The sequence below is a fragment of the Convolutriloba macropyga genome, chromosome 12, assembly GCF_964194025.1.
Source record: "Convolutriloba macropyga chromosome 12, txConMacr16.3, whole genome shotgun sequence".
Taxonomy (NCBI): domain Eukaryota; kingdom Metazoa; phylum Xenacoelomorpha; order Acoela; family Convolutidae; genus Convolutriloba; species Convolutriloba macropyga.
The window spans coordinates 49,306,633-49,318,112 of NC_134479.1; the positions used below are offsets into that span (position 1 = coordinate 49,306,633).

Genomic DNA, 11,480 nt, shown 5'->3' on the forward strand with positions numbered 1-11,480 from the left:
AAGACCGACAGGACTAATATAATTGCTAAACTTCTTTTGAGAGCAATTAATAAACCTGCGTTTTTGTTTGGAGTACCAACACATATAGCTGTTAAAATGGTCACAAAAAGTACTTAGGTCTTGCAAAAGACCTCTTTCAACTCTAACCAGCCTTAATTTTAGACTGGTCCAATAAAATTTGAAAAATGACGAAAAAAAACGAAAAATTGCAACATTTTGGGCTCAAAAACTCTTTAAAATGACCTTTTAACCATATGCGATTTCACCATCGCCCAACCATATTCAGATGGAAGGTGTGAACATGTACCTTAGCCCCACCGCGTTTACGAAGGACAACAAATCGCAGAAGCCAAACCCAGAGCAATAAGAACCTATAGACGCTTAAAGCAATTTCTCAGGTTTTCATATCACTGGCTTCGAAAATAGCAACCGCTCAATTTAGGTTAATCTGTTTTCCTTCAAAGATTCAGCCATGTAAAAATCATGTAAAATTTAGAGGTAAACATTCTTCACAGCACCATTACAAAAACTCAAACGCAAATAATTTTTTACTCTAAATGCGATGTGTCATGTATTCTATGAACCTTTACAAGCTTGAAATTGCACCCATTTTCCATAGTTAAAGTCAAATGTGTGAATGCTGTATTAGGAGGCGTGACCAGATACTTCCGGTCAATTAGAGGCGAAGTATTTGAAGTTGGCTGTTGTTGATGATGTTTGTTATTTCTTGTTCCTACTGTTGATGAATGCTGTGAAAGTACTCGAAGAATTTCACGAATTTGACCACCGTGACTGGCAACCAAACAGTTAATTGCACCTGTAAAACATCAGACCAGCATAATTACTGATTTCCCCCCATTTATCATAGAATCACCGATGTCAACATTTTGGTTAATTTTGTCCACCTTTTTAGATGCTCAAATACTGTATGACTAAAACCACAACTAACGTTTCTTGGCAAGAGGCAGAAAATGATCTTTCCTCTGATATGATGGCTTAATTTTCAGCTCTTTCTCAGCACTCGAAACTACAGAAAGAGCATCAGTTAATTCTTTGTCTTCTGAAGAACAGCTATTTGCGTCGCCATTGTTTTCGTCAGACGTCTTCACGCCACTACAAAACAGATACATTGTGAATGAAACTAGTGATAACCTCTTCAGTATCAACAAAAAATATCAACATTCTTTACTAACCCGAATGGGTAGCAATTAGTTGAAAAGTTATTTTTAGGGTCTGAAGTGCAACGAAGCAAGTATGAAGAAAAACAACAATCAATTTCGTGAACTTCAGGTTCCTGTTAGTCTTTTTAGCCCGGAACTATTGGAATACCATAAATCCTTTGTTAAGTTTTTGGAACGCATCTTGGGTGAACTCACGATTCTTTTTTTATAATAGCAGATGTTTTAATTTGCAACAGTTTAAGAAAATATTCGGGTTTTAAAATGTTTTCAATACACTATACACAATTTTGATTAAATATCAACAAAGTATACATGCTAGACTTTCTCACACGTGTTCGGAGATACAGGATGAATTAGGGGTACGACAGTGGACCGAAAGATCTGAGACATAACATAAACCGACTAACGTCAGATGAATTGCTCTCGAACGACAGGCGGGGAGCGACAGGAGTGCGCGTAGCATAGAAATTTTTGATATACTTTTACTCACAATCGCTTTACCCAACGCACTTTATTTCAGAACGAAAGCAACTATCACTGAAAAATCAACTAAGTTACCTAAGTGAGAAAAAAGTCACTCAAGAAGTCATTAAAGATTTTAGAACAAAAACCCAAAAGCGTCGAAAAACGTATTTTGCATAAAAAGACATACATATTTCCAATAATTGCTTTCACTTCGTTCGAGAGCAATTAATAACAATAAAACAGAATTTACAAATAAATCAGGGGAGCCATTTTTCCACGAGTTTGTTTTTAGAAAAATCACTTGAACTTTAGATGGTTCCTGCAGTTTGCACAGAGACATATTGGCCTCTATTTACTAATGTCATTGAGATTGTTCTTGCTGTCGATATAATTTTGATGTACTTCTGTTATTTTGCTTTTCGGGTGTTCTTTTTCGTCGAAATCGCAGCCAATTTTTTGACTCAATATGTTTGCTAAGAACAAACTTCTTCGTTCCAAAATAGTTTTCTTTTTTGTATTTTTGCAAAGTTCCCGTCCCGTAGACCTAATTCATAGGATCTCGTAATTGCTCTGATTCGTTTTTCATTGGAACGAAATTCTTCCAGCCGAGGTTGTATCTACATTTGACTATGTCGTCAAACATTTAGGAACATGCATCTCGCGTCATAACGAATGGGCCAAAAAACGAATTTTCAGTGGTGCTTAGTAAATATGATTTTTGGTTCCAAGGATCCACTTCGTAGCTTTTTCCTATATATATTCTATCTGTTGGCTCCGACATATTGGCTTTCCACAAAGTAGTACCATACAAGATAATATACTGAACGGCAGAAGTTAGCACCCCCTATTTTCACGAAGCAAAAATTCAATTTTTGAGGCCTTATTACTCCAATTTGAAATCGCAGACAATCTTTTTTACCAATGATCCCCTACACAGGTCCTCTCATCTACCTATTAAATTCAGATAAATCACAACGTTTCACTTACCAGAAATCCCAAAGCAAAGTTGTTGAACTCTATCCAAGTCTAATAAGAAAAAGAAAGTTGTGACGATATAACATTTTAATCTTAACATTTCTAAAAAAAAGTTAAGATTAAAATGATTTTAATCTCAACATTTTAACATTTCTGGTAAGTGAACGTTGTGTTTTATCTGAATTTAACAGGTAGACGACACAACTAGGGGAATAATGGCGTAAAAATTGTTTTCAAAGTTTGATTTTAAGTTGGAGTAATAATGCCTGAAAAATTGAGTTTTTACTACGTCAAAATAGGGGTGCTAATTACTTTTACCGTTTAGTATAGAAACAACGTAGCTTAGAACAATCAAACTATAGGAACCGTCCTTCACATCATGAATTTATGTACTTCACAACAGTTGCAGTGAACAAAATACTTAGAGACTAGTAAGGCTCTAAGACTGCTGCTCAGCCAGCTATTTCCCTCTGGGCTTTACCTGTTTATTCTGTTTTTGAGGACAAAAAGCAAAAAACCTCAGGCAAAAATCAGTCAAGCAAAAATCGTATAAAAAAGAGCGCAGGACTACTTCATCCGAGAGTTATTAAAAACTAATGCAAAAAACATGGACTGTATACAAAGTGAGAAATTAAATTTACAATCAAGATTATCCTATGTTTGGTCTCGATAATTTGAGGGACTAACTTATTGTCTTTCGATCTGCGGTCCGAGCTCCGATAATTTGCTCAATCGTGATAGATTCCCTCAGGCATGGCCAAATTAGCCAAAGCCGTCTTCTATATGCCATTTTTTGCAAGATTGATTTTTCGCCATCAAAAACGTGATAAACAAGTAAAGCCCGGAGAGCATAACTTTGAGAGAACATTAGAGAAACTTTGTCACTCTCGATTTATTGTCTGGCCCGCACGTTCGATTGCTTTGACTCAGGAACCACTAAAATTCCGACCATTTCCATTTTGAGAGCTATTAGCTTTGTTCAATTGCTCCTCAAATTCAGTCTCCATAAAGCTTTTAACAAACTGAATTTCAAACCTTGAACACTCAGCAGTATTGGCACTTGAAACTCGTCTAAATAAATGCTCCAAAAATTCCCTTGCACGTTGTTGCATCTCTGGCAAGCTTTCGGCATTTTCTGGCACGAAATCTGGCACTTTCTGCTTCGCTTCTTGTGCCAATTTGTTCAGCTCTGAAATTGGCCGATCCTCTATGACTCCGTAGTACCTTTCTCTGAGACATTTGAGGGGTTCTATTTGAGGTACTGATTTGTTTCCACCTGAGGTCTGTTGAGATAGCACCAGTTTGCATGTAAGATGAGCGCGTTGGAGGTCACTAGCAAAAGCGAAGTGAAATTTGTCTTTTGCAAGAAGTCGACCGAGTCGAGTAGCCTGCAATAAAACACCAATGATTTCACATCAGACAGTCTAACTACCGCGTGCATTTTTTAAGTATCGAGATTGAGTCAAGTTAGGCAATGCCTAGTCTAAAACATTCACTCAAAAACAGGGACCCCGAACCCCAACTTACGTCATTCATCTAATCACAAAATTTGGTGACCAAAAAAATATCCTGTTTAAACTGCCAGGCTTCATGTCTGTCTGCGGTCTACTTTTGCTATTATAATGGTATAAACTGTAGAGAGCTTCGGTGACCCGACCTTGTTAAATGACTCCCCTGTTTAATATGTCCCATCGCCTATTGTGGTACAATTACGACAATTACGAGTGTCCATAACCCAAACTTCGGCACGGCGCGCACGTTAAAAGTATATCATTACCTACTTGCAAGTTAAACTGCGTTAAATTATTAAATAGTGATAATTTGAACAATTCTACTCCACTTTCAACCAAACGTAACGTTTAGGGCTGTAATTTTACAGATTATGTTCTGTTGTGTAGCATTTTACTTCGCATAAAAATAGTAGTAGTGCACGAGCGGTGGTGCCCGGGGGGGGGGGGGGGGTAAGGATACGATTTTAATGATTCCATGAATCTATCACTTGTATGATGCCTTGTCTGTCGAGGGGAGTGTCTATGTGACCCTGGATAACCCCTCTTCTGTTCGCGTCTGTCCTCCCATGTCTAACTATTGTCAGATTGACTTCCAATGGCAGCTCAATGTCTTGAGGTTGAGATTTGGCTTGTGGTGTTTGCTGTTGCATGTTTACTCAGCGACTAACTAACTAGTAAAATTACATTCTAAGGTCTGAAAAGAGTTAATTCCAGCATTGAGGGATTAGCTTAAAAATACAAATTTTTTGTCGACATGATTTCTTATCGAGACGAATTTCAGATTACATTCTTTAAGAAGGGTTCATAAATTTTAGCATATTTCAGCAACTATAAGTTCTGATGGTTTCAAAACACGATTTTTCTATAGAAAATCGGCTCCATTTTCGCCCACCATCTGTTGTATATACGGCAAGTTACTATGTAAAAAAATAGCACATGCGGTGGGGGCTTAAAAGTTATATGCCCTCTGAGCTGTTGCGGGGAGGGGGGCAGAATAGATCTAAAACAACCAGAATTTTTCCTATTATAGACCCCCATCATGATATGTTTACCATGATGGGGGGTGTATATTACCTAATCAGTAAACTGTGGGGCTATAAAGGGAAAGACCCAAAAACCAATTCAGTGTAATTCCAAATTGAGCTATTCCACACTATGGCTCTTTTTAATCAATACATGAGAGCGCTGCGCTTTCATATTCTAATATAGACTCTTTTTTGTAAAAGCATAAACGTCTTCTACGTAATTTTAAACACGTACATTAAATTTCAAACGCACGTGCAAGCCAAAACATAAATTACAAACACCAAACAATTTGAAATTGGAATATTTTATTTGGCATTTCCAAAAATAATGCTCGTTGATTACGACCATGAGAACATTCTAGAAGGCTCGAGATTCCTATTGGAATCAGACTGTCGAGAATTCTGCACGCAAAGAGGGTTCACGAAAAATCAAACTGAAATTTCAACCGCATTCTGCTTGAAACTTTTCGATTCGATCGATAACGATTTAACTCTACCAAAATTGATATCGAATTTTCAACAAGAATTAATTGAACTGCAATCTGACTTAACTACTCGATGCTGTACCATTATTTCCGAGTACATAACAACCACATTATTCCAACATTTCTCATTGTATAAATACGTTGCGACCGAGCCGCGAACTGTTCTTAAGAAGCAACTCGAAGAAACGATCGAAACATTAGAAGCCCCGCCAGCATTTTCGACAGGAATCTCTGACAAAATTTGGGCGTACAACTACAAAATCAAACAAATCGATGGCGAAGTTGCAGAAAACGACGCAAAACGTGCGGATGAAGTTGTGGATTTGAAAACGGACCGACGAGAAGTAACCTCTCAGTTGAAAAATTTGCCAATTTCGGACGCTGATAACTTGACTATTCGAGAACGAATTAGGCAGATGATTCAGGCTTCAATAACGACACAGTCTGATTTGACGACAAAAATGTTAGCACACGAACTGGGAGCTGCACAAGAAGCATTGTTCAAAGATGTGGAGAAAGTAAGGATTGAGCTCTTTCCCATAATAACCCACTAGGGGCAGGGGTGTTAAGTCCCCTAAATTTCGAGTCTAAAAAGTCGACAAAAACTGGTTCTATGCCGGCGACTCGGCCAGATATGCAGAAAAAGGCAAGAAGACATTGTAGTTTTCTCTGCAATAGCGCCCGGTATAGCTTTAAGGAAAACTAGCAAAATAAATGTTAAAAAGTCTTCGTTCTAAAACCTCAAAAGCTCTATAAGAACAGAAGGTAGTTTAAAGTATTCAGCAATTTCGACTTTCAAATTATTCAAACAAAAACAAGTGCCTGTAGAACGGACACCTATTTCAGCCGTTCACTATTTCGGCCATCTTCAATCAGAAAAAAAGAACAAATATTTTGAAGAATTGTAAAAAAAATGTTCAAATTTGAATCTGTATTCTCACTCGGCTCAAACACAATGACTCCAATTTAAATCTTCACACGTTTTGCCACTATGAGTATGAATAACTAATAAAAGATTCATACCGAAAATTGTACTTTTAAGTCAATTTTCATGGGCCAAAATTTTATTAGTAGTTCACAATTGCAATTATAGGACATCTTTTTTGCTGAGTTTTCTTGCAATAAGCAAACATAAACCCACTAGCATCGAACAAATTGCTCTCGAACCACAAGACAAGGGTCGGCTTTGGCTGCTGCCTAATCTTAGATGATTATTTTTGGCAACAGAAATCTAATTAATCGATAACCTGGTAGCATAGTGCACTATTTTTACGAAAACTTTCGAATCCGAGAATATACCAATACCAATAGAGCCATCAGTTTGCCTGGTAAGATGAAATCAGAAAGTAATGCAAAACATCTTTTAAAAAAAGCAAATATTTGAGACAGTCAATATTTTGTACCAGGCACGAATGCATGATTAAATGATAAAACCATTTGAAAAGAATGAAGGACAATTTATTGAAAAAAAAAAACAAAAATGAACATCAACGCGCCCCGCTTAAAAAACAAATATTATGCACAATATCAAAATCGGTAAGAAATGCGAGAATACCTAATTTGCTTGACCAATAGGGGAGTGCTTGATATACGTAACGACGATTAGAAAGCATTTTTTAAGAACGTTTAAGGAGAAAAAAATTGACATATTCCCCAATTTATTGGTTTTTCAGTTAACTCAACCAATGTTTTCCCGCTAGAAAATGGGTCCAGACAACAACTACAGCAAAATTATGGTTAATAGTAGTTGTACAATGTAGCGATATATATGCTATTACGGTTTTGCAATGGAAGAAAAAGCTCAAAGAACTTGGCTCACTTATACTTTTTTTTCAGTTGTTCTGAATATGTAAGATAAACCTCGAAACCATGGCCTTGAGTTCCCTACAGATTAGAGCCTTCAAAAATTATTTTCAATTAAGTGTTTGCTGAATACTCGAACTAGAAAAAACAACTTATTCGGTCAATTGCTTAAGAAAAAGCACTTTGAAATTCTCTGAATAATACGCTTTCCATGCCCTTCATTTCTAAATGATTTTTTCGGGATATTTGGAAAAGCCAAGAGAAGGAAAACATCCTAAGTATTTTTTCAACATTCCTCAACTCAATATTGGTTTATTATTCTGAAAAAGACGTTAAAAATATGATCTGGCATCCTCTATAGATATTCCAAAAACCTAGTTTTTTGAGGAACTAAAAAAGCACCAGTGCCAAATGCATAACACGAAGAAAACAATTTCAAAAAATCTGCATAATTTTATGCCCTCCTATCTTAAGAATTGTAAAATTGAGAAACATCTATCTCCGTTTCCTTTGATTGCGCTTAATCAAAAGCTTGCTTTGATTGAAACATTGTAACCTTGGCAATCTAAAGGTTTGCAAACTGACAAAAAAAATGCAAGAAACACAATCTTCAATTCTCATATTTGAAATTTCTTGATTCTTAAAACATTAAGAATTCTAAATTTTTTTAAGTTTCACGGTTCAGTTCGTTGAAATCGTAAAAGATTTCTTCAGGAATGAACAAAAGCGAGGAAAAAAGAAAAGCTAAGAGGTCGGGCGAATTGATTGTCATTTCTAATAGTTCTAGTTTGTCAATTTCTAAGAAACGCCCTTCAGACAATGAACTTAAGTCTGCAAAACAGTGTCGCCGCATCGAATAATTAGTCTAGTAAGCCGAAAGGCTCCAAAAAATCTTAATGCCCTCCGAGCGTTACCTGTTTAGATTGTTTTTGAGGATTATAAGTCAAAGGGGTCAGACTAAAAATTAGTAAAGCAAGAAAATGCATTGAGAAACACTAATATAGGTGGTACAAACGTAGTCTGAGAGCAATTAAACAGTATCGAATTTTGACAGAAGACGATAGCAAAGGTGTCATACATTTGAATTGGAAATATAGAAAAAGCATTTAGAACAAAATCGACTAAAGTCGGGAGAACTGCCCTGAAACGACCGGCGAGCGGTTGGCTTCGTCAGTAGCTAGCCAAGGTTTAGTGAGTCTAGCTTTAGCTTAATTGAAGGGGCGTGAAATGAGCGCAGCGGAAGTGTACCAGGGGGCTGATGGTAACATTGGGAGGGGTGCAACGGTCAGAGGGCGGTTTTGGCTGCACACGGCCCTTACGCCCTGAACAATGTTCAGGGATGGGGAATGGGGGGTAAAGTAGTGGTAGTTTAGGCTTCAGCGTCGTGGCACTAGGGTTGACATACCTTTATTGGTTGGCTAATCTGACCTTCTGTACTGGATTGCAGTTGCTCAAAAAGGTCCAGGTACAAGAATTGGTTTCAGAGTAATGTCTAGAGCAAAAATTCCAGTACAATTCTGTAATTCGCTTAATCGTTTTTTGCTAAAGCTTTCAATAGCTAAATTTGTGATATTACAGATAATATTTAAAAGTTGACTAGAACGACTCCAGAAATTTTCATCTGCCTTTTTCGTTGTTGTTTGATTTATATTTATTAGCTCAAATTGTCTGGTAATTGGTTGATCAACACAGTTTTGGTTTTTAGTGGTCGGAATATTGACATTTCCTGAGAGAAAAGCAATTAAAAGAAGTATATCGTGTAGTTCTATAAATAATGAGAGGAAGTAAATTGAGTTTTCCAAGCATCTTCTGGTAATTCAGTTCCCAGTTGTTAAGGAACCAACCCGTAGCTTTCATTCGAACGCGCTCAATCTCCTTCGTCCCGTTTTGTTAGCGAACCAGGCTTCAGTTGCATATGTAACAATTGGTACCACATATACTGCGTACACATTGAGTTTTGCGTTTAGTTTTGTGGAAGCTGAAGTGTTTCTTTTTAAGAAGTAGAACGCTTTCAGTGCCTTTGAGCCACATTTTTCGTCATTAGGTTTCCAGTTCAGCTTTGGCGCCATTGTAATGCCTTGATCTTTTTGTTCGCTCTGCTAACGTATAGTTTTATTGTTAAACTTGACTTGGATTTGTCTTGACTTTTGATTGGCGAGATATAACACTTATTTTCATCTAATGTCATTTTATTGTTTAAACGCCATACATCTTTGTTTTTATATCGCATTGATTGTTTTCACTATTCGTTGCAACAAGCTTGAAATTGTCTGCATAACCAAAGGCTTCACACTTGGTTACTTGTAAGGGAAGATCGTTAACAAAAATTATGAATAGAGGTGCACCTAGTAGTGATCCTTGTGGAACACCACTTGTTACCTGCACTGTTTCTGAGTTAAAATCATTAAGCTTTACATAGTTTTCTTTTACTTAAGTAGCTGGCAAAAATTTTCCAGAAGTTACCGCCAAAGCCTAGTAATTCAACTTTCTGTAGCACGATGTCATGTGGAACGCTATCGAAGGCTTTTTTGAAGTCCAGACACAGAACCAAAAGTTCTTCTTTTGAAGTGAGAGGGGGACTGATGTTTGGGGGGGGGGGGGGGGGCGTGGTTCAATTCCTAAGAACATCTCTTCATACTTCACACCATACGTATAAGTCTTCAAAAAAGTTTCTGTGAGTCGCATACTTGGAGACTAGTGAGCTGAAAAGCTCTTAGAGCATTTATTGCCCGCTGGGCGCTACCTGTTATCCCATTTTTGATGACGAAAAGTTCAAATGGGTCAGACGAAAAACTTGCCACGCAAAAAATTGCATTAAAAAAGACCGACAGGACTCATATAATTGCTACAAACTTCGTTTGAGAGCAATTAAAAATACGATAACACGAAACGAAATGATGTATACCGATTGTGATTTGAAATTGTGATTTTAAATTTATTTATTTACGGAGACATTAAGACAAAATCCGCCCTGCCTCAACGTGTTTAATTGAATTTTCAGATCTTTTCCATTTCTCTCCCCCTTCCTAGTGGTTATGCACTCCCCAGTTAGAGAGCACGTGTCATTACACAGTAAATCATTTTCTTAAAATATGCCACGTGCGTCTGGTGTGATCAAATAATTTGCACCCCCTAAGATGGGGCACAACAAGGAAATATCCAAATTTTCGATACTAGTTGAGCTCAGCATCACACCTATTAAATGTAATAGAGTATCAGTATATTCAAATAACAAAATTTGATCATATAGGAGGGGTCATATCTCACTCTTGATGATTTCTAATTCGATTTCAGCATTCTATATGACGCCGGATTATAATCAAATACAACCGAATAGCTATTTAAGAGCAGGATAAAAGTTTAAAAAGGTATATCCACCATTATAAGTTTAGTACCACGGCAGCACTTAATGTTTGTAGAGCACTTCCGGAGTACTTAATGTTCGTGGAATTCTCAAATAAGCTAACGTCTTTTAGGTTGTGATTCCTAGACCGTCTCCACTCGGCACATTTCCGCTTCGCCCTGTTCCTTCGAGAGGCGCTGCCCGAGAAACGAGAGACATGAACAGCAATATAGCTTCACGCATGTCAGTGAGTCAGGAAACTACAAGAAAAAGTGCAGGCAAAAGTCGCGGAAGCAAAAGATAAATCAAACTGTCAGAAATTTAATTTGAATCATTCAATACAATGATAATAAATTGTCTTATAACTTTCTAAAGAAATTAAAAGCACTAGACTATGCTACCAGCTTTAAGATCTTATGTTTGGGCCTCCTAGAACGATATGCACCCCCACGTTACAGAGCATTGTGCTTGTTGTTGTTGTGGATTTTCAGCTCGTAGCTGAGTGGACTTGGTCCCAATCGGCTTCATTAAAACAATGCCCTGTTGTCTCTGCATATGTATCAGAAAAAATTCAAGTGGACAACCAAAAAAAAACAAACTGAAAACTGAATGCAAATACCTCGGAATCATACTGGACTGTCACTGAAATTTTCAAAGCCAAGCAAAAAAGTTTTACAAAAGACGGCTATAGG

General features: G+C 37.2%; 2 protein-coding genes across 2 annotated transcripts; one reads left to right on the forward strand and one right to left on the reverse strand.

Annotated features, from left to right (window-relative positions):
• Positions 1-282: 282 nt before the first annotated feature.
• Positions 283-4,910, reverse strand: LOC142351217 (uncharacterized). Its single transcript, XM_075403348.1, has 4 exons — positions 4,621-4,910; positions 3,657-4,009; positions 950-1,113; positions 283-817 (listed from the first exon to the last, which is right to left on the reverse strand). Exons 1-4 carry the CDS (start codon positions 4,780-4,782, stop codon positions 549-551), a joined length of 948 nt encoding a protein of 315 aa, XP_075259463.1. The 5' UTR covers positions 4,783-4,910; the 3' UTR covers positions 283-548.
• Positions 4,911-5,339: 429 nt separating this feature from the next.
• On the forward strand, positions 5,340-11,191 carry LOC142351149 (uncharacterized). The gene is made up of 2 exons (XM_075403265.1): positions 5,340-6,160; positions 10,922-11,191. Exons 1-2 carry the CDS (start codon positions 5,486-5,488, stop codon positions 11,090-11,092), a joined length of 846 nt encoding a protein of 281 aa, XP_075259380.1. The 5' UTR covers positions 5,340-5,485; the 3' UTR covers positions 11,093-11,191.
• The last annotated feature ends 289 nt before the right edge of the window (positions 11,192-11,480 follow it).

What these genes read in the sequence shown, in the direction of transcription:
- LOC142351217 (XM_075403348.1), bottom strand. Translation starts at nt 4,782, where the DNA reads ATGCAACAGCAAACACCACAAGCCAAATCTCAACCTCAAGACATTGAG. An exon ending in ACAGACAAGGCATCATACAA is followed by an intron (nt 4,010 to 4,620) that starts GTGATAGATTCA and finishes GTTTTATTGCAG; the next exon opens with GCTACTCGACTCGGTCGACT. An exon ending in TCTGCCTCTTGCCAAGAAAC is followed by an intron (nt 818 to 949) that starts GTTAGTTGTGGT and finishes GATGTTTTACAG; the next exon opens with GTGCAATTAACTGTTTGGTT.
- LOC142351149 (XM_075403265.1), top strand. Translation starts at nt 5,486, where the DNA reads ATGCTCGTTGATTACGACCATGAGAACATTCTAGAAGGCTCGAGATTC. An exon ending in TGTTCAAAGATGTGGAGAAA is followed by an intron (nt 6,161 to 10,921) that starts GTAAGGATTGAG and finishes AACGTCTTTTAG; the next exon opens with GTTGTGATTCCTAGACCGTC.